Below are 22,615 nucleotides of genomic sequence, written 5' to 3'. Positions count from 1 at the left end.
ACGCAAGTTACTTCTGTTCTTTTGTTGCAACTCTTCCGTACGAGTTTAATTCCAAGGTGCAAACGCAGAAGAAACAAGTGAGAACATCAAAGCTAAGAGTTGCAGAGTTCCCCCAGTACCTGCTCCAGTTTCCACAAGAACTTGACGGGCCGTGCGGCGGAGACGTCGGGCCAGTAGAAGAGAGAGAGGCGGCAGCCGTGGACGGAGAGGGAATAGTGGGAGAAGGAGTCATCTGTAGAGCAGGAGAGCAGAGAAACAGAAAATAATTGGTGGGTCAGCGCGGTCCTGTCAAACCGTCTCAGCGCTAGCAGGCAAGTCTCAAGAGAATAACCTCAGTAAGAAATAAGAAAGCGCAATGAATTTATGATAGATTTTAATCTTTGTTTCATCTTTATTTTGCTGAGCACTCTGCTTTTTAATCACTGCAGCCCGCAGAGTCGTACGATTGAATATATTCACATGATACACTCAATATTCTGCCCGGCACAATTACAGCATGTTACTGTTCTTCTGCTGCTCCACTTGGCTGCTCAAGTGGAGCAGCAGGGTTTAAGTGTCTCTCTCAAGAGCACCTTGATATCAGTTGTTGAAGCTATAAACAGTTTTACTTTTTTTACCCCCTGCAGTTGTGAGAATTTGAGTAGATAACCTTCTGGGGGTAAGTTATCTGATGTGTGAATGAAAAAGCAAAGACTATTTTTTGTTTGTTTGGCTTTACTTTCCAATTTTGCCCACTATATGCTCTACAAACACAAAACACTAATGTTGCACCAACAAGGATTTGGTTTTTTTTCAATGCAATTAAATAGTGGTTTAACTTTAAATTAGTGTTGTACCAAACTTTAAAATTAGTTCAAAAGAATTCAGTTTTTACTCTAAACCCAGATTAAATTCAATTCTGTTGCACCAAGACTTTGAACTCCAACTTGAAATTTATACATGAGGAGGTTTAACTTTTCAAATACCTGCCTTTTTGAGATGGATTGAACAAATTCATTATCTGCTGAGTCATCATGAGTAGGTAACTAGCTAGCAAACAATATAACTTTATTTTTAGCTAGCTTGTGACAATATTAAGTTCTTATTTTAACATTTTAGTTAGCTAGCAAACGTTTTTCACTTTTTAGTTACAGCTATAAAAAAACAATATATACTTTTTTTTTACTTTTAGCCAGCTAACAAACATTAATGGTTATTTTAGCTAGCTAGCAACAATATATAATGTTTTTTGTTGTTGTCTTTTACTTTTTAGCTAGCTAGCAAACAATGTAACCTTGTTTTCTTTTTTAAATTTTTGTTACGTAGCAAAAAAAACTTTTTTTTACTTTTTAGCTAGCTAGCAAATAGTTTTTTTTGGGTTTTTTTAAATATTAAATTAAAACCAATTTAACTAATTAAGCAAAATAATAAAGTTCCTTAAAGAAAGTTAAGGGACAGACTCAACCCAGCTGAGTTTAATTTCTTTCAAGATGTGGTTCTGCAGATTGGACCAACCGTCAAACATGGAGTGAAATAAATGCAGCTGTACCACCGTTTACAACTCCTGATGGCCCTGACATTTTATGGATGTTTCAAGAGAGTGGATGGGGACCACTTTGGCCTACATAACTCCACCATGCTAGCTAGCCAATAATGTAATGTTTTGTTAAAGAATATCCTCCAGAGCAGCACCTACGTTTATCCTTAGGCCTATTAGGTCCTGACAGCACATACTGATTCACTGAACTCTGATTAGAACTAATCTTAGATTCACTTAATCTTTGTCGGTGTAACCCCGTCCTTTAATTCCTTTAAATCTTACTGAAGCCACTTTTGTATGATATAACGCACCGTTCCTGACAGTGCTGCACACAATCGTCTCCTCCTCCTTGCGATTTCCTCTGGTCTGAGTGGTTGTGGGCTGAATGTTGGCACCACCCCTTCGCATCCACAGCTGCAGGGTGAAGTGGTCGCCCGATAACGCCGAAACAACCGAATCTGGCACCACGGCAACGTGGTTGGAGCCATTGAAGGAGAATACCAGGGATGAATCAGAAGAGGGGAGGGTGGGCAGAGCTGAGGTCCAGTTGGCAGCGGGAGAAGGAGGTGGGAGGAGGTCTACTTCACCCCTGACAGCACCTGATAGAGGAAACAAAAGAGAGGGTGTTAATTAAAAAAAGGGATCCTGCCCTCTGAATATTCAGGCGTGTCGATCTGTAAACCAGGACTCACCGCACAGTCGTCGCACAGATCTGTCAGAGTAGCTGTCCCTGTCGCAGCCCTTCCCAATGTGGCCGGTCTGAAGTTCTACGGTGGCCTGGATGTTCCACACGGTCTCTTCGCAGGTCTCCAGATGCAGGCTGGGGAACAGGGGGATGCTGCCGGACCCAGGGGTGTACTCCACACGCTTGGTCCATCCTGGAGAAAATGTAACATGACATGAAAATCGCAACCTGACACACACATCTGGATTTTTAAAAAATGATGGGAACAAATAATATATGCACTCATTTTCAAGAACAGCACATTTTAACAGCTTTAGTCAGTTTGTTTCAGTTTTTTTTACAACTGCTAACATCCTTTTGTGTGATCTGCACTCTGCAGGTCTGCACGTTCTCAAAACAGAACTAGCACAACATCTGTCCATTAAAATTCATGTTGTTTTCACAGAATATGCCGCCAATTAACACGTTTCTAAAATGCTTATATTACAAAATATTACCAAATTATGGCTCTTTCTTGTCTTACAAATGCGTGCACACAGCATGACAGAAAACCTAATGTTCCTTAAATATAGTATAAAGCCTGCACTTTTCCAGCAACAGCAGCTTATAAGCTTCATTAAAACAGCTAATTAACAGATCGTTGAAACATTGAAAAATAGATGCTTTACTGTCAGTTGTGTAAAATAGACTAACCACAGTTTATTTTAATTTCAATCAGAGACACAGCCAGGAGCTGAAGTTCTTTTAATTACATGGACATTAACAGTGAAAAGGGGAGTTTTTCTTTTGTTTTGTTTTGTTTGTTTTAAAACTGTGTATTTTACTGATTTTTTTTTTTTTGAACCAAACTCTATGCATGATGGATTTTTTTTGTTGATCACTGGCAGCAATTACATGTTGCTAATGCAGTGAAGCTTTTACTGAGGCATTGCACACCCTTCAATTAAAGTATTACCATGATTTTTGTAAAGTAAAGATGATTCATTCACTGCCAAAAATACACACATTCAACACTCAATCAAAAAAAATGCAGAGTGGTTGACAATAAAAGGAATGAATTATTAAAAAACTATGAATTTCATGTTGTCAATTGTATGCAGATAGAAATGAAACTTGCAGTTTTTGTGATTCCATCAAAAAACGTTGTTGTGCTATGACTGACTATATGTTCCTCTTGGAAAGAAAACCTGCTGTTCTGAAAGAATGATTTGACATTCAGTCAAAAGGTTTGCTGTGTTTTGATAGATTAAAGATTTTTGCATTTTGTATTCTCAGTCAATTTCATACTCAGTTATTTGTAGAAATATACAGACTCTCATTCTCTAAGAACTGACCCTTTTTTAAAAATAAGATAAGATATGAGACGATATGATACGATACAAAGATATCAGACAGAACTTAATTCAGCTTGATGCAAATTCTTGTGCCAGACACTGCTCCAAAATTACAGTAACATCAGAATAATTCCAATAAAATATTAAATATAAAGTGAAACATTAAGTGTATAAGGAGTAAATGCACATAACTAGAATTTACATTACACCAGATATTGAACAGAAATCTTAAACTTAATATTGTTCATGATAATAATAATAATAAAAGCAATGAATGAAATGTAGAATTACTATTTATAAAATTTTGGTTTTGAGAACTCTTGTTAGCTCCAGCCTGTCTGGTTCACTACTGACTGATAAGATGGACCATGAGAGAGTCTCCAGTCTCATGATGATAATGAGCAGAGAGACACATTGTCGCTCATATTATCCGCTGCCTTCCTGTCTGGTGTCATGATGACACATAATTCTGTACGACTTGAGACCAACTGTGTTAAACTGAGTAAATGTGATGTGGTATGAACTCATGTGTACACGCCTGGGATGTGCATCTCACTGACTGAGATAAACACTTCTGAGATGCAATGTGTGAATCTTTACATTTTGATTCTGTTAATGCTATATTTGTAGGATACTATTAGTTGCAGGAAGAAATCCTGACAGTTTTATTAAATCCAGTCACAGTAGAGACAGAGAGGAAAGTACAGTGGTGTTAACATCATATTAGGATTCTCATGTGTCAATGAGATACTGCAGCCTAAATGAGAATTTGTGAACAAACCTTTAAATGGTTTAAAATACGCTTCTTTGTTTCATATGACGAGTGCTGTGGTTTTGATTAAATTTGACCGTGCAGAGGAAGTGGGGTGCAGAGGAACAGTGATGCTACATGTCTCTCATCTTTCTTAAAAAACACAAACTTATTCCACGCTTGTGTGTTATGAAAGTTTGGTGATGCGACGTCAGCTCTTTCACTGTCTGTTTTGAGGGGAGGGAGGGAGGGGCGCTTGTTTTTGTGCGAGCAAGGCAGCAGACATCCGGCGAGAGCGGTGTAGGAAGAGGCAGGAGGAGAGAGAAAACGGGGAAGTTACAGCGGCAGTACACTGATGCCAAAAAAATTAAATATATGCACGCCCTAATGAGATGTATCAATACGCTAGTGCTGCATCAATTTTTTTTCTGTTTCATGTTCAGGTCTTTAGCTCAGTGCATCAGATGCATGAGTGAATCGTCGCACCCCTGGTACACGCTGTACCAAGAACCTCTCTGCTGACAGGTATGTGTAGCTTTGTCAAATTCTGATTGGTCAATGACAGTATTCTAAGGTCTGTTATCTCTGCAGAGCAGACTGTTGCTATGAAGAACAGACTGTTGCTATGGACACAGTTCTGATCATAAACTGGAGGAACAATAAAATCATTGTTAAATCACTAGAATCATTTTAAAATTAATATTTTGTGTCAAAGTATTGTTTTTTGGGCACATAACCACATAATAAGCAGAATAATGTTCCGTGAGCAGTTCACTATTATGGAATAAAGCCATAAAATCAATTAAAAATTAATATTTTGTGTCACTTTAATGTGTGCCGAATATTTTGTTTTTGCAGGTAACATGCATCATCCTGTTGGGATGTATTTCACAATAACGACGCGCTCACTGCACATTATGCCTTATATATTCAAGTAAGAACAGCTAAGGCTCCTCGAGTTTATTATTTTGTTCATCAAAGTGAAGACTTGACCAGGAGTGCAAGTTTTCAGTAAGATAAGATAAGATAAGATAAGATAAGATAAGATAAGATAATCCTTTACTGATCCCCCAGTGGGATGATTCAACAATGTATAAATCTTTAATGTGCTTATAGCTGAATGAATATTAAAGCAGCTGGAAACTGACATGTTAAAATCTAAAACTGCATTAGATTCTGGAATTAGAATGAAATAAAACCAACCAGAGCAGCTGTCAGTAAACTGTGCTCTTCCTGCAGAGGAATCCAGTGTCAGGGAAAGTGTAGCAGTAGTATGTATGATTCTATAAATAAACGGTCACAGTTTAATTAAATAAACCTTCACTTGATATTACTTAACGTCAGCACTACCTCTTTAAAGCTCAGCTCTTGATATAACCACGGAAAGGTGATTCATCTGAGTGGCAGCCCACGCACGTTCCAACTAAAACTGATAGTTTCAAATAAAAGGCACCAGATAAAACGACTGAAAACGTCTCTGAGAGTAATCCGCCGACTATAATCAGGACAGATATGTAAGAGCGTTTACCGATCCAGCCGGGTTTGCAGGACGGCTTGACCGTGACGACGACCTGGGCGTCAGCCTGAGCACGGTTCTTTCCACAGTCGAAGGCGGTCACCCAGAAGGTGTGAACACGCTGACGCTTCGAATCCAACGGCTCGGTGTTCTTAATGTTACCTAGGAGACGGAGAGAGACAAAGACAGAAAGGATGAGGAATAATGAAACAAAGAATGAAAGGGAAACAGAAATAGAATGGAGTTAGTCATCAACAACAAGCCTGCGTAATTGAAAAGCTGGCACAAACGAAAACACGTTGATAAAGCGTCTATCACCGCCTGTGCATGTTAAGACGACACGGTTCTATTCAGAGTGAGAACCTCAAGAACAGGAAGGGAAAGAGGCAGAAGATCAAACTGCAGAGCAGAAAGAAAACTGAAGGGTTCCGCCTGTTTCTAACAGATAATGGTACACGCTTACAAATAAGGGTGCTAACTAGAACCATTTATGGTTCTTTGGCTCGTCCCCATACTCCCAACTCTTTTTGGCTCCTGGAGAATCTTTTATAAAGGTTCCATTTGAAACTTCCAGAGAGTTCTATCTAAACCCCAACATGAGGGGTTATTCCTAGAATCATGACCTGCTATAAGAGGTTCTACAGACAGCCCTTCTATGGTGTAACAGTTCCACCCAGAACCCTCTCTGGGGGTACGATCTGGAACCTAGTCTAGGGTTTTATCTAGAATCCACCAAGGGATTATAACCAGAACCTTTTTATATTCTAAGGGTTTAATCAAGAACACACTCAGCTGATTCTACTGAGAACTTTTTTATATTCCAAGGGTTTTATCAAGAATCCACCCAGGGGGTTCTACTGAGAACCCTTTTATATTTCAATGGTTTTATCTAGAACCCACCCAGGCGATTCTACCCAGAACCTTTTTATATTTTAAGGGTTTTATCAAGAACACACTCAATGGGTTCTACCCAGACAACTTTCATATCCCAGGGGTTTTATGTAGAACCCACCCAGGGAATTCTACCCAGAACCGTTTTAATATTCTAAGCATTTTATCTAGAACACTCTCAGGGGTTCTACTGAGAATCATTTTTATATTCAAAGGGTTTTATCCAGAACCCACCCACATGGTTGTAATATTCGAAGGGTTTTTATCTAGATTACCCAGGGGATTCTACCTAGAACCTTTTTCATAGTCTAAGGGTTTAACTAAAACACACCCAAGGGGTTCTACCAAGAACCCTTTTATATCATTGTAAAAACCTTCAAACATTCTTCAAGGACTATAAAAATCCCTGAAGAGCTCTTTTTTTCAAAAAGGGTTCTTCAGATGAGAAGGGTTCTTAATGGAACTGTAAGTCTTACAGAGGACCGTTGATGAACCTTCTTTTCAAAAGGAGGGTTCCTCTGAAGCAGATGGTTCTGGTAGAACCTCAGTCCTTCAGAGAGAACGCCTTTAGAACCCTTATTTCTCAGAGAGTAACAGCGAGTTACAGCGCTCAGCGTGCCAGCTGTCAAACAATAGGTAAGACAGAAGATGCTGTGACACGGCGAGAGCAGAAACAGAGGAATGAAAGAGAGAGTGGGAGACAAAATAAAGGAAAAACAGACAATGACGAGCCCACAGCATCAGAACACGGCTGGAACAAAAGATCTCTGTGCTGCGGTACCAGTCCGACCCAAAAAAGAAAGGAGCTGCTCGTCTCCTCCAAGTGCAGGACGATTCTGCAGAGTCATAGTAAAAAAAGCAGGGTCCTCCTGCTCCACTGCTACTGTGTCACATTACAACTGTTCTCCGTCAGCCCGTCAATGGATACAAAAACCACAGAGAGGAACTTAGGGAACGTACGCACAGCAGCCAGGAACAAACGGATGCTATATTAAACCAAACAGCTGCTGCAGTGTTTATGCAGAGATACAACAATAGTCCGCCCACACAAAATCTATTTTAACACCTTTTGGGTTCTACCTGTGAGAGGAATTAAGCACCTGCGACTCACTCTGTCGCTACACTCTCAGAAACAAAGATACTAGCTACAACCATCAAGGGTTCTTTGGACTTAGATTGGTTCGTTTTTTTTTTAAGTTCAAATTGGAACCCTTTTACAGAGTTCTACCTAGAACCCAACATAAACCTGAGAAAGGCTCCACCCAGAACCTCCTATGAGAGGTTCTACAACAAGCCCTTCTGTGGTGTAATAGTTATCTATCAAGAACCTTTCCACCCTCTAAGGTTTCCAATCAGAACCCATCCAGGGGGTTCTACTGGCAAATTCTTTTGTATTCCAAGGGTTTTATCTATAACCTACTTCTACAGAGAACATTTTTATATTTGATGGGTTTTATGTACAACAAACTGAGGGGGTTCAACAGAGAACATTTTTTATATAGAAAGGATTTTATCTAGAACAAACTGAGGGGGTTCAAGAGAGAACATTTTTATATAGAAAGGATTTTATCTAGAACAAACTGAGGGGGTTCTACAGAGGACATTTTTATACTCAAAAGATTTTACCTAGAACAAACTGAGGGAGTCTACAGAGAACCTTTTTATATTTGAAGGGTTTTATCTAGAACCCACCCAGGGAGTTATATTGAGAACCTTTTTATATTTGAAGGGTTTTATCTAGAACACAACCAGGGGGTTCCATCAATAATCTTCTTATATTCAATAGGTTGTATCTAGAACACACTGAGGTGGTTCTACACAGAATCTTTTTCAATTCAACAGGTTGTATCTAGAACCCATCCAGGGAGTTCTAAAGAGAACCCTTTTATATTATTGTGCAAAAAAAACCTTGACAACCCCTTGATGAAAGCGTTCTCTCAACAATCCCCGAACAACTCTTCCCTCTAAAAAAAGGGTTGTTAATGGAACCCTTGGTCTTACAAAGAACCCTTGACAAACTTGGTCATTAAAAACAGGTTCTTCAGAAGTGAATGGTTGTGGGTAGAACCTCAGTCCTTCAGGAGGAACCCTTTTGGAGCCCTTCTTTCTCGGAGTGCATGCACACATCAATATCTCAGCAGCAGCAGCAGCAGCAGCAGCAGCGTCTGTGTGTTTTTCATGTATCGAGGACATCCGGAGTTTAGGAGTTGAATACTGAGCTGAATATTGAATTTAGTGATTCTACACAGAGCACATAGTGCAGACAGCATAAAAGGAAAATAATACGGTGACTGGTGGGGATATTGTATTTCCGTAGCAGAGAGGCAAATATTAATAGGCCTGCGAGTCCCAACACCCGTTGATTTACTGCTACAAGATAAAACATCTCACCGTCGTTGTCAATAGCGAAGGGCACATTGGGAGTGATGATGTCATAGAAGCAGATCTGGCTGTACTGCGGGGAGCAGTCGGCATCCAGAGCCTCCACGCGCACGATTCGGTCAAACAGACGCCCCTCTGGGACTGAAGCCTCGTAGCGACGCTCCACAAACACGGGGGAGAACTCGTTGACGTCGTTCACACGCACATGCACGGTGGCCCTGAGGGACAGAGGAGTGGGAAGCAAAACACAGGCAGAGCGAAAGAGAGATGGATTATTATAACAACAGGAAGCACACATGGGTGGATGAGAAACTTCAGATAAGTATAATTATTGGTAAAAATATCAAAGGGAAAATTCTGGCCTGCAGTGTAGATCATTTTAGTTTGAGTTGCTGAGTTTTGGAGACTTCGTCTGTAGAGATGGCTGCCTTCTTTCAAATACAGTGAAACTAGGTGGCACTCAGCACAACTCGTGGTGCTCAAAGTGCCAAAAAAAAAAAAATACATCTGAAAAACTCAACAGCGATGTGTCTTTCCAAAAATCATGACCTGCTTACTTAATAGAATCCATAAACTTTGAGTGAGAGCTGCAAAAGTGATATGGTCACATCTAAAGTTAGCTAAAGACGGCAAAAAGTTTTGTCGGAAATTAGCATCAGCCGCCAGCCAAATGCTGGAAAATAGGAAAGTGGCTGGTAGATTTCAGATACAAAATAATGATTTCTTACAGACTGGCTGGTGAATTTGAACATTTATCTCTCAGTGGCTGGTAGATCCTGATATTAGCTATCAGATGTAACTAGCTAGCTAATGATTGATGTAGCTTTTCTAGCTAACAATTGACGTAGGTAGTTATAACAATTGATGTAGATGCGCTTACTAGTTAGCCAGTATAGTACAGGACTTACCTGTTGGTGGCTGGTAGATGTTTACGTCTTTTAAAAGTGACTTTCCACCCTGACATTGGCTGTCCCATATTACTAGCTAGCTAACAATTGATGTAGATTTGCTAGCTAACGATTGATCTGCTTTTTCTTGTAAATCCACTAAAGAATGGAATAATCTCCCAGCCAATCTGAAAACTTGCACAAACTTTCATATATTTTCAAAATCAAAAAATGGATTTTAAGGAACCAGCCTTGTCAGCATTAATGTGACATACTGACAACTGTTTTACCCCTTTAGATACATGTACATAATATTTTAATATTTATACAATATCTTCTGTGTAAATTGGGAGGAGGGCAGTGGACTAACTTGTGGGATTTCTTGCTGTTCACTCCATCAGGTCCCTCTCCGCAGTCGTAGGCCTGGATGGTGAAGCTGTGCTCCCGCTGGCTCTCGCAGTCCAACGGCTCCTTGGACCGGACCAGACCCTCGCCGGTGGAGCGGTCCAGAACCACTGCTTCAAACTGGACTGAACCTGAACCTGAGGGGCCATTATGAACCCGAAAGCCACAGATTTCACCTGGGAGAAGGAAGGGAGACGGTGTGATGGAGGGAAACCATAAACACTTTGAATTTTTAATAAATAAACTGTGAAATATTTGGCATAGTAATACTTTTTTATGAACTTCCCGTTGTTTAAGAAATTACATTATTTTTATCATTCTCTAACATGGAAAAAGTTGCTCCTATTTTATGTTCCTTTGAATTGACCTTTCATAAGTCCGGCCCCTTTCCACTCTGTGCTCCAATGACAGTTGAGCAAGCTTGGTACTCTTGGTCAAATTTCTCCAACCCTGTTCCCTGCACTATGAATAGATGTATAATATGAACTACACAAATTTTCCCAGTGGCCACTTGGGACTCCAATGGTCCAAAAAGCAGTTTTTAGATAGTTAATTACAATACAGCTATGGTATTATGCAGGAAAACAAAACAAACAAACAAACAAACAAACAAAAAAAAAAACTAAATTAAAACTAACTTTTTTAGTTTCTTTGTACTATGCTAACTAATGCTATCAGAATCTACATAAACTGTTAGTTAGCTGGTTACTTCAGTTGTTAGCTAGCTAGTTACATCTGATAGCTTGTGCCAGGGTGGGAAATTAACTTTTTAAAATGCACCAGCCAGATAATGATCAAATTCACCAGCTAGTCAGTAGTAAATCATTATTTTGTGTCTGAAACCCACCAGTTGGTTTCATATTTTGCCAGCATTTGGCTACTGGTTGGAGATAATTCCTTACCCTTCTAATGTTAGCAAAACATTTTGCTAACATTAGCTAATTTACGATGTCACTTTTATAGGTCAAGCATCAACATCTTTTAATTATCTTCAATACTTGGTTTTCTTAACAGCATAGACAAGCTGAGCGCACTGCATATTTAAATACAGGAAAGGATAAAGGTAACTGTGGTTGCTCAACTGTTATTGGAACACAGAGCAAAAAGGGGCGGGACTTAGGGAGGTTCACTTTGTAATTGTATCTCAAGAGGGAAAGCCTGCTGGCTGCTTATACAGACTGCTGCAGCCTTAACTCTTAACAAATAAGAGGGATTATACAGCTCCAGATTTACCCTCTTTGCAGTGGTTTCCATTTGATTTCTGATTTTTTTTGTTTTATTTATTACTTTCAACGCATCTGGCCCTAAAATACCTGCACTCAACCTTAGATCCTGCTGCAAAGCTCTGCAGTCTCGACTCAAAACCAAAGGATAAATGTATTTTCTGTCAGCGCACAGCAGTAGCCTATTAAGTAGTGTTTGGGTTCCCTGTAACTTATACGTTTTATTGTGCTCATCATTTCTGTATTTTAATGTTCTTTTCCTCATTTTTTGTGGAGCAGCTATAATACCAATATAGGTTAACATTATTATTGTGATAGCTACAACAACCAGTGATTTAATAAATCATCAGCCTACAATAGAGTCAAAATGCCCACAATCTAAGTAAAGAAGGGGGAAATATCATTATTGAAGCAAATGTGACAATTTATTCTAATATTCTGCAGATTTAAAGTCATAACTTCCATTTTCAGGACATCAGAACAGTGCAGACAGATATCCGGACGGTTCCATTAAGTGGCACTTTATCTTAAACAAGCAATCACTATAAGGATATTATAAAATAGATTGCAGCCGAGACTCAAAATAAATCCCTCAGTATAGCGGCTGATCTTCCCTGGCCGACATAAGTTGAAGGTTCTTGCTCAAACAGCTAATTTTCTCTTCCTTCTTGACACGAGCCCAATAAATTTCAGGGGGCGCTTGAGTAATTCTAGTTGATCTATTATAATTTGACTGAACATGGTTATTTCCAGGAGTGCGATAACCTTATTTCATCAGGCTGCAGAGGCAGAGCGCTGCAGACCGACTGCTCCCGAGATGAAGGGTTGAATTACACTATGATGGTCTAAAAATAGTGGACTCTGTGACTGAATACACTGCCTTTAATATTTAGACCGTCTATTGGGAAATGTGGCTGGAAATGGCAGCCGTGTGATAGCTCCAAAAATCAGCGTCATGTTTACTATTAAAGCCGGAGCATGGCCTGGTGAGATCATTTTCAATTTGGCGAGGCGAGCACTTGATTTGACCTATTTTTCACATTTCTCTGGATGTTTAACACTCATTCTTGAGAAGTGGGACAAATAATGTCCTCCCCCTCAAAAAAAGTATTAAATATTGCTGAGAACAACACTCTAATTCCAATATTTGGTCCTTTTTTTCTTTAACGATATCTATATGAAACATGTCATTTATTAAATGTTTTGCTTGGCTTTATTTTTTGTCATTTCTTAGCTTCTGTTGCAGACAAGAATTCATAGCTTCAAACTATTTGTGAATATGTTGAGAACCTTCAAAATATAAAACTAATAATACCTACTGATAGCATAGGTACAAAAATGCACTAATATATATATAATCTTTGTTTTAAATATATTTTTTATGAAAAATGTTGGCCCTTTAAAGCTGCGCCCCAAATGTCTTTTTTTGATAAATTCATTACATAATATTGCAATCAGGTGTCTCAACCATAAAATCTCAAGTCTGTAGCCTTTTTAAATCAAAGCTAAATAAAAATAATAGCTTAAAATGTTTTGATTGACATTAAGAGAACTCTTTGTGGGTTTAAGAAAATAAAATGGCTACTCACTACTCACAACTATGCTGAGAAATTTAACAAAAAATGTAACATTTTGTCAACTCTTTTTTTTTTTTTAAGATGTCCTTTATATTTTCCATCTGACAGAGCTGACGTCTACATTTATTAAAAAATTCAATCACTAGGAAGAGTTTGATCTTTTAAAATATATTTTTATATTTGAATAACTGAGGAGTAAAAACCAAGAGTCCTTCAAAATGTCGCTTTGTCCCAATTCTCAAGCAAATTCATCAAATAGTTAAAATATTTTTCAGCTCTGTCCTCCTGTATTTCTCCGTGCAGTTCGATGCAGTTGGTGTTACCAGCGTAGTGTAGTGGAGCATCTTTGTCCAGAGCAAAGAGAGGGGGATTGAGCAGCACGGTGTTGTCGTTCTCCATGACAATCCCCTGGTACTCTGTCTCGATCCATGGCTTGTGCTTATTGGCTGAACGGCACAGAGAAGAGGAGAGAACCAAAGAGGCTTTGGGTTAAATGGAGCAATTAGAAGGAACCAAACGTGTCTATTTTTAACACTCCATTATAGGCAAGGACATGGTGAGAGTGTGCATGAGTGGAAAAATACACAATGTATGCATGTGTGTGTGTGTGTGTGTGTGACCACAAAGACAGTTCAATCACATTCACACCCTCGCAGATTTCCCCTCGTTCTTCTTTTCTAACCTCACACTCTTACAAACAAGGGTTCTTCCTGAAGGGCTGCTTTCTGAAGAAAGTCGAGGATTCTTTGTCAAACGGTTCCATTTCAATCCTAGGAACTCTTTCTGGAAGAAAGAGTTCTTCAGTGATTGCTGAAAGCCTTTTTTGTCAAGGGCTCTTTGTACCATAATATAAAAGGGTTCTCTGTTGAACGTCCTTGGTGGGTTCTAGATAAAACCCTTCTCGGTAGAACTAGATAAAATCACTGGAATATAAAAATGTTCTCTATAGAATCCCCTTGGTGGGTTCACTAAAAAACCCTTGGAAGATAAAAAAAAAAAGTACTCAACAGAACCCCCTCAAGTGATGGTTTTGGTCAGAAATAAAAAGGTTCTCTCTAGCAACCAGATGGTGGTACACCATAGAAGTGTACTTTGTAGAACCTCTTATAAGGGGTCCTGATGGATGGTTTCTATGTGAAACCCTTGGAATATAAATGGGTTCTTGGTAGAACCATCTTGATGGGTTCTAGATAAAACCCTTGGATTATAAAAATGTTCTTGGTAGGAACTCTTTGGTAGGTTCTAGATAAAACTCTTGGAATATAAAAAGGTTCTTAGTAGAACCATTGTGGTGGGTTCTAGATAAAACCCTAGGAAAATCAAAAAGTTCTTGGTAGAACCATCTTGATGGGTTCTAAATAAAACCCTTGTAATATAAAAAAATGCTCTGTAGAACCTCCTGGGTGGGTTCTAGATAACAAAGCTGGGATAGTAAATTTTTGATAGAACCCCCAACGATAGTTTTAGTCGGAACCCTTGGAAAATAAAAAGATCGTCTCTGGCGCCTAAATGGTGGAAAGATTCTGGATGGTAATCCCTGGTTGGAACCATAACACCCGAGAAGGGTTCTCTGTAGAACCTGTCATTACAGATTCAGGATGAAACCTCTCACAGATGGTTCTAGGTACAACCCTTTTTGTTAGGTTCTAGAGAGAACTCTCTGAAAGAGTCCCAAAAGGTTCTGCCAGGAACCAAAAAGGGTTCTGCTATGGGGACGAGCCATAGAGCACTTTATAGTTCTAGTTAACACCTTAATTATTTGTGAGACTGTAGAGACGTGACGTCAGGCAGCACCTCCCTGGTCGTCGGTGTAATTAAAGCCAATCAGATTTCACCTGATCACACACAGAGGCCTGTATCGCTCGTATCAATCAGACAAACTGACCCGCCACAGGCAAAGCACAATAACACACAAGAAAAACAGCAGAGTGGAAATCAAATGCCTGAGGTTTACTGTGAATTTAACCTTTAATTGCGAATTAATTATTCATCCCTGTGCTGAATGTTCAGCGCCGAATGATCAAAGGCCAAGTTAATGAGCCAGAAGGATGACGATTTTACACTTCAGCAAAGAGCAAAAACAAAAGCCGGAGTGCCTCCCCTCTGTTGTCCTCAATCTCCGAGCGCTGCAGCTACAGAGTCTGAAATCAGACACAGGCGCACAAGACTTGTGTTAAGCAATTGCTTTGTTGTCTACACAGTGAATTTTCCAGAAAATCTGACTGGAACTAATTTCACCATCTCGTCTGTGAAAATAGAGCAAACAGAGGAAAATGTTCTGAATCTGATCTAACTTCTCTCTCTTCAAAGGCAGGGCCGGGTGTCGCTTGAAATTTTACGATTATAGAGCTAATATGATAATACTTTTTATGATACTTTAATTTTATAACTTTTTGATACAAGTACAAATAACTAAAGTGTTGTATTAAGTACAATTTGGGGGTATTTTACTTGAATATAGGGCTGTATGATATGGTAAAAAAAAAATCATATTGTTATTATTTTGATAGATATTGTGGTTGTGATATGATTCACAATTAGTGGGACTGAAGATTTGTAGGTGAGGACTTTTCTGCAGCACAGCAGTACTTAATTATAATGCTGTTTTGGCACATATTTTTCCTTAATCAAAAAAATTGCAGTTTCTGTGATTTAGATATTGCACTCTGCTATGCTGCAATTTTTCATTTTTAATTTCAATTAAAACAACTGTTCAGCCCTACTAGCGTATTTCTATTTTATGCTTTAAACTTTGGCCGCACCGGATTTAAAGAGAAATACTGTGCTTTTTGCTTCACAACATTTATTCGACAGATATAACTTTAATTTTTTTTTTTAATTAGCTTAAACTCATCCATTAAAAAGCTGCTGGCGCAGTCACAATACAATAACAATAATTCAATAATGTCAAAGGCTGTTCCACTCTGAAAGAGACCATTTTGCTGTCTCATGATTAGTTCAAGCTGCTAAGTTGTTATTTAAGCAAATTTTGCTAATATAATACATACAAGTCAAACTTTGAATGCAGGGCTGTATTACAGAAACTTCCTAACTTAGTCTTAGCTGTTTGGCAACTATTACGGACAAGTAGTTGCTAAATCAATGTTAGTAAATAGGAAATGTGTATTACACAAACATCTTACCTTTCCATAATCCAAAATAAACTTTTCTAACTTTAGCATAACTGTTAAGCTGTCCCAATTTTCATTTTTCACCTTGTAGTAGCAGCTAACTTACTAAGCAGTAGTAGCAAACAACAGTGTCCGCTAACAGCAGCTAACAATAGTGTTCCCTAACACTAGTGGTCACTAACAATAGCTAACAATAATGTTCCCTAACACTAGTCATCACTAATAGCAGCTAACAATAATGTTCCCTAACAGCAGCTAACGGTAGTGTCCACTAACAGTCGTAAACGATTGTGTTTGCTAACAGCAGCTAATGATAGTGTTCGCTACCAGTATTTGCTAACAGTAACTAACAAAAGTGTTCACTAACGGTAGTGTTTGCGCACAGTAGCTAACGATAGTGTTATCTAACAGCAGTGTTGGGCACGTTACTTTGAAAAAGTAATTAGTTATAGTTACTAGTTACTTCTCCCAAAAAGTAACTGAGTTAGTAACTGAGTTACTCCACTATAAAAGTAATTAGTTACCAGGGAAAGTAACTATTGCGTTACATTTTTTTTTTTAATCCAGCTTTTGCTGCTTGGACGGCGTGGCTCCGTGTCCTTCTTTGTTAGCGGAGCTCACATTAACAGCACCTGGCCTGCTATCATCATTACCGGTGTCAACAGTGTTTTTGGCCACTAGTTTAGTAGAAGCGTGTGCCGTCGAGAGGTGCTTCATTAAATTGGAGTTGCTTACACCGGACGTGGAGAAACTCTTTGCTCTGGGACATAATGTACACTCAACATGTACATTTTTACCTTTTACCTCGATGAGATCAAAGTAGTGCCTGTATTTCCACCTCGAAAACGCCGTCTTTCCCTGCGACTCCGGACTCGCTATCTCTGATAGTTCGTGTGTGCGTGCTGCTATGTGCTGGGTTTGTGTGTAAACACCCGCCCACCTGATTGTCTCTGATTGGCTTAACATGAAATCTTACTCTACCTTAGCCAATCATCATTACTTAGGCGGTTATCTTGCCCCTCCCCTCCCCCCTCACCAAAGGGAAAAAAAAAACACATTTGCAGCTCCTCTGTCTGTGTGAGCTAAATCGGATGACAGCTTCAGTGAGTAGCTTCCGTAACGCGCAGTAACGGCGTGTTGGTAACGGTAACGGCGTTGTAACGATAGAAAAAGTAATTAGTTAGATTACCCGTTACTGTAAAAAGTAACGCCGTTAGTAACGGCGTTTTATTTTAACGCCGTTATTCCCATCACTGTCTAACAGTAGCTAACAGTAGTGTTAGCTCAGTTGTTTAATCTGTACGGCTGCTCTCTTATTGCTTTGGATTTATCTACAGATAAAACCTGAGGATAAACAAGTGGACATTTTTTTCCTCAATCTTTGGTATATTTCAGTATGTTTCAATGAGAAAAAACAACAGTTACAATGTTTTTTAGCTCCTCAAGACAAGAAAAGTAGTAAAAGTTGCTAAGTGATGATGGATTGAGTATTTAGGATTCAAGATAGGATGAAGTAAGTCAAGATAGGATTCTTGAAGCTACTACAAAGAACTTTTATATTTTGTTCATTTTGAAAGCCCCTGTGGACAAAACCAGTAGTATTTCCTCTATCATAAAATAAAAATAAAAATCTCTTGTTTATGTAGGCCATATAGAGAAATCAGTAATAAACTGAAACAGTCTCATAAGCAGTTAAAATCCCCTTGTAGTAGATTTAAAGTTAGTTAGGATTTACTTCTGTAATATCAAATTCATCTTCACACTTAAGATAGAAAGTTTCTATAATACAGCCACAGATTTTTATTTGTAATGCGGTACTTTTGTATTGACGTATTGTTATTTTTGAAACAGTTAGATGATTCATCTATTTTGATGACTGAATAATGGTTCTCAGTACTTTTTTCAAGCAAAAAAAAAAAACTGTCACTCCCTAGTTGTTGCTTCTCAGATATGAGGCTTTGCAGCTTTTCTTTGTCTTATGTGATAATAAAGTGAACATCTCTGGGTTTTGTACTGATGGTCGCACAAAATAAGCAATTTGAGGACAATGCCTTGTATCTAGAAAACCTATTTTCTGCCTTTTTATCAACAAAATATAACCAGGAAAATAATAATTTAGATTAATCAACAAGAAAAGTAATTGTTAGTTGCAGTCCTAGCTCCTTTCACTTGTATAAAAGATCTCAATATGTCCTCTACCACTGCTTCTTCTTTTGCAAAACACTTTTAATTCAACAAAAATATACAAGCAGCCATACAAGAACTCAGCCCGAGTGAAATAGTCTGAAATTAGCAAAATCATGATTTAAAGAGCACAAATCTGACCAAGCTCTCCATTTTGATATTTAGATGAGTTATACTCTGTATCAAAAAGGTGGTGTAGGTTTGATACCCGGCCCTAATCAAACGTATTCATCGTCTCCACTCAAAGACCAGCCTGACACCGTCTCCTCCTCCTCCTCTATTTCCACAGTCCTCTGACATGTCTCTTTTTTGGTCATTTATCTCCCGCCCTCTGTCCCCTCGGCTGATCTCCTCCCTCCCTACTGCCCTGCTATATAGCATTAATCTGAGCATCAGGCCCGTGGATTACATCCGGGATTACAGATTGAGAGGCATCCCATTCCATCTCTGTCTGTCTCTCCTGGCACTCTTCCTCTCTATGTCACTCTATCGCTCCACGACACCCACCCTCCCCTCCTCGTCTGTCTCACACACACATATACCATTTATACATATATATATATATATGTACACAAACGCTCCGGTATCTCATGCTTTTCCTTTTCCTTTTTCCATCATGTCACCTGATCTCATGTACCACCACCTCCCTCCACCTCCTCCTCCTCCTTCCTTATCAGCCTGCGTCTTTTCGGCCACGTCCTCTCCTGTCACAGCTCCTTCTCCTCTCCTTCCTCTCTCTGACACTCCATCTCTCCCTCAATCTCCTCGTCTTCCCTCCCTGCATCACTCTCCTCCTCCTCCTCCTCCTCCTCCTCCTCCGACATTCTCCCTCGCTCCACGCTCGCTGTCTGTTTCATTCGCTTTCCCACAGCATGATAATCATTGGAACAATGATGTTGAATCAGAGTCATGGTTATCCACAATGATAAATCTGCTATAGAGGAGGAAACAGATTTATCATTGTCTCAGAGTCACACAGCACCGGTGGAGAACAGGCAACATGCACACTGGGTCACGAAACACAAAATGTAGAAACATACATGTGTGTAATCTCAAATGTTCATGTAATGAGGAAACTAAAGTAGGGCTGGGCAATATAGAGCATGATGCGTTGCCGTAGAATAAACTACCCAACAATATATAAAGTAGCTGCAATGGGCAATACGGACATAGCTGCTCGATTCGATTCAATTTTTGATTTAATATCAAAATTGCCTCTTCCTGAGTCCTGCCCCTATTTGCTCTGAGCTCAAATAGCAGTTGAGGAAGCTTGGTACCAGCGGAACCTCAGTCAAATTTCTCCTTTCCTTTTTTCCGAACTGTGTGCTAGCAAAACGCTAGCTTGCTAGCTTGCTAACAATTGCTGTGGATTAGCTAGATACTGAACTAGAGTTTTACTGCAGATCAAACCACAAACTAACTAACAATTGATGTAGATTAGGAAGATAGCTAGTGTTTTACTACAGAAAAAAAACATTCAGTATCTATCTAGCTAACAAGTGATGTAGATCAAATCACTAACTAACTAGCAAGCTAAGAATAGATGTAGATTAGCCACTAGTTAACTAGAGCAAAACAGCAACTAACTAGCTAGGTAACAACTAATGTAGATTAGGAAGCTAGTTAGCTAGCATTTTACTACAGCGCAAAACACTACTTAACTAGCTAGCTAACAACTAATGTAGATTAGGCAGCTAGTTAGCTAGCATTTTATTACAGAGTAAAACACTAACTAGCTAACTGGCAACACATGCAGATTAAGCTGCTAGTTAACTTAGAGCAAAACACTAAGTAACTAGCTAGCTAACAGTAGATGTAGATTAGCTAGCAAGTTAGCGAGTATTTTGCAAACATCAGGTATCTAAAGACGTGACTATATCATCTTTAAACGTCCGGTAACATCTTTTAACCATCTCGAAAATTTGTTTTTCTTTTCAACATAGATGAGCTGAGTACAAAAAGGGAGAAAGCTGACAGATGTTCCAAAAGAGGCAGGATTTAGGAAGGCTAATTTCTCACACCCCTAGTGGATATAATGACGAAGTGGGTAAAGTCAAATAATGGAACAGCTAGAACAGTCTAGTAGGGTCTGAATGCAGCCTTTAGATATCATGATATAAAAAAATCTAAAACAATATCTAGTCTCATATCATAAACAGTCCAGCCCTACGCTGAAGCTGTCTAGTTGTTATTGCAGATATGAGGAATTTCAATAAAGTCATCAGCCACGGCCCTTCCCGAGCACCTTGACAGGTCTGCGTGCGAGCTCCCATGGCGATGTACACCACCGTCTCAACACTTCACAATTAACAGTCAAAAAGGATGAGGAACTGACCTTTGTTGCCATTGGCAACCGAAGTCAAGCAAAGGAGGAAGAAGGAGAGAAAATTCATTCTGTCCATCTGAGGGAGGAAAAGGAAAGGAAAGGTAGAGGTGGGGGGGGGGCAACGGGGTGGGGTGAGGAAGAGGAAGAAGAGGGGGTACATGCATCAACAACTGATCAGGTACAAGACAGAGAGAAACAGAAACAGACACAGACCAGCTCTGTCAGATGCTGTTTGTGCAGCAAAACATGTGTCATGAACAAGGGCGTAGGTTTTGTTTCAACACTGGGGGGCACGTATTGAGCAGGGGTCCTCCCACAGGAAATTCTGAACACCAAGCAGTTGCATTCTGGTTATTTTTTAACCACCAATGTGTGCCTTTGCTTCAATTTCTGGTGGAAATGTCTTTATTTATGTAAATGAAAAACAAAATATAATGGCATCTAATGCATTAAGGCTGTCAGGCAAGTGGTTTATGAAAATAACATTCCTGTGCAACAGCTCTGATTATTGTTTATCCACCAATTTGTACCTTTTCAGCATCAGTTTATAGTGGACGTGACTTTATTTATGTAAAGGAAAACAGAAAATATAATGGAATATAAGGCAGTAAGGCTGTCAGGAAAGTGGTTTGTCAAAATAAGTCCTATGCTACCATTCTGGTGGTTTCTAGGCAGCAACCTGTGCCTTTTTGCATCAATTTATGGTGGAAATGTCTTTATTTATGTAAAGGAAACACAAAATATAACAGTGTGTAGTGCAGTAAGGCTCTCAGGCAAGCGTTTCGTCAAATTAAAAGTCCTCTGCTACCATTTGGTGATTTGTCATGCACCAACTTGTGCTTTTTCTGCATCAGTTTATAGAGGACATGCCTTAATTTATGCAAAGGAAAGCACAAATTTAATGGAATATAATATATAGTGAAATGTCTTTATTTATGTAAAGGAAACGCAAAATAAAAAGGTATATATTGCACTAAGGGTGTCAGGCATGTGGTTTGTCGAAATAAAAGTCTTGTGCAACCATTCTGGTGATTTTTATGCACCAACTTGTGACAATCTGCATCAGTTTACAATAAAAATGTCTTTATTTTTAAAAGGAAACACAAAATATAATGAAATTTAATGCAGAAAGGCTGTCAGGCAAGTGGTTCGTCAAAATAAAAGCCCTCTGCTACAATTTTGAGTAATTTTTATGCACCAATTTGTGCCTTTTCTGCATCGATTTATGGTGAAAATGTCTTTATTTATATATAAAAAAAAAAACCAGAATATAATAAAACATAACGCAGTGATGCTGTCAGGCAAGTGGTTCGTCAAAATAAAAGTCCTCTCCTACTTTCATGTTTGTACTGGAGGCGATGAATGCACATTTTATCAGTATTAAAGGGGAAATAACCCCTCCATCCCCCTCCCCAAAATCTACACCTATGGTCACGTATGTAACCTTCGGAGGCCTACATATGTAAGAGAGCTGCACTGAATCAGCATTAATAAACCAATAATTGTTCCATAATGCTGCTTTCTGGCTTTCCTTCAAAATCAGATTGACATGCTTGCAGTTGCAGAGCCTGGAATAGATGGAGCATGCACGTACCTGCCTGGTCGTGAGTGTGTGTCACTAGAAAACGTTTTGCATGTGGCTGACTGACTGTGCGTGTGGGTGTTTTCCCATGTTTTAATTGTGGTTTGTTAGGTAAGAAGGGAAAAAAAATGCAGCTGCTGTCTGGTGGCAAGTGAAAAATGAGTCCTTGGAGGCTTTTTTTTTTTTTTTTTTGCTGCTCTCATTGACATAACAAGCCTCTTT

General features: G+C 39.1%; 1 protein-coding gene across 2 annotated transcripts in view; it reads right to left on the bottom strand.

The window, feature by feature from the left end:
- Positions 1-22,615, bottom strand: part of clstn3 (calsyntenin 3) — a 45,988-nt gene that overhangs the window by 22,942 nt on the left and 431 nt on the right. For both annotated transcript variants that reach the window (XM_084727283.1, XM_084727284.1), the window contains exons 2-9: positions 20,821-20,887; positions 13,494-13,616; positions 10,336-10,546; positions 9,088-9,296; positions 5,818-5,967; positions 2,212-2,397; positions 1,831-2,118; positions 120-232 (exon numbers count right to left, since the gene is read on the bottom strand). In XM_084727283.1, coding sequence (XP_084583409.1) covers positions 120-232; positions 1,831-2,118; positions 2,212-2,397; positions 5,818-5,967; positions 9,088-9,296; positions 10,336-10,546; positions 13,494-13,616; positions 20,821-20,887 — 1,347 coding nt within the window. The remainder of the gene's footprint in view (positions 1-119; positions 233-1,830; positions 2,119-2,211; positions 2,398-5,817; positions 5,968-9,087; positions 9,297-10,335; positions 10,547-13,493; positions 13,617-20,820; positions 20,888-22,615) is intronic.

The sequence above is a fragment of the Lutjanus erythropterus genome, chromosome 9 (assembly GCF_056507025.1).
Source record: "Lutjanus erythropterus isolate fLutEry1 chromosome 9, fLutEry1.hap2, whole genome shotgun sequence".
Classification (NCBI taxonomy): Eukaryota; Metazoa; Chordata; class Actinopteri; order Lutjaniformes; family Lutjanidae; genus Lutjanus; species Lutjanus erythropterus.
The sequence above is the reverse complement of the archived record's forward strand: the minus strand, read 5'-3'. Positions and strand labels throughout refer to the sequence as shown.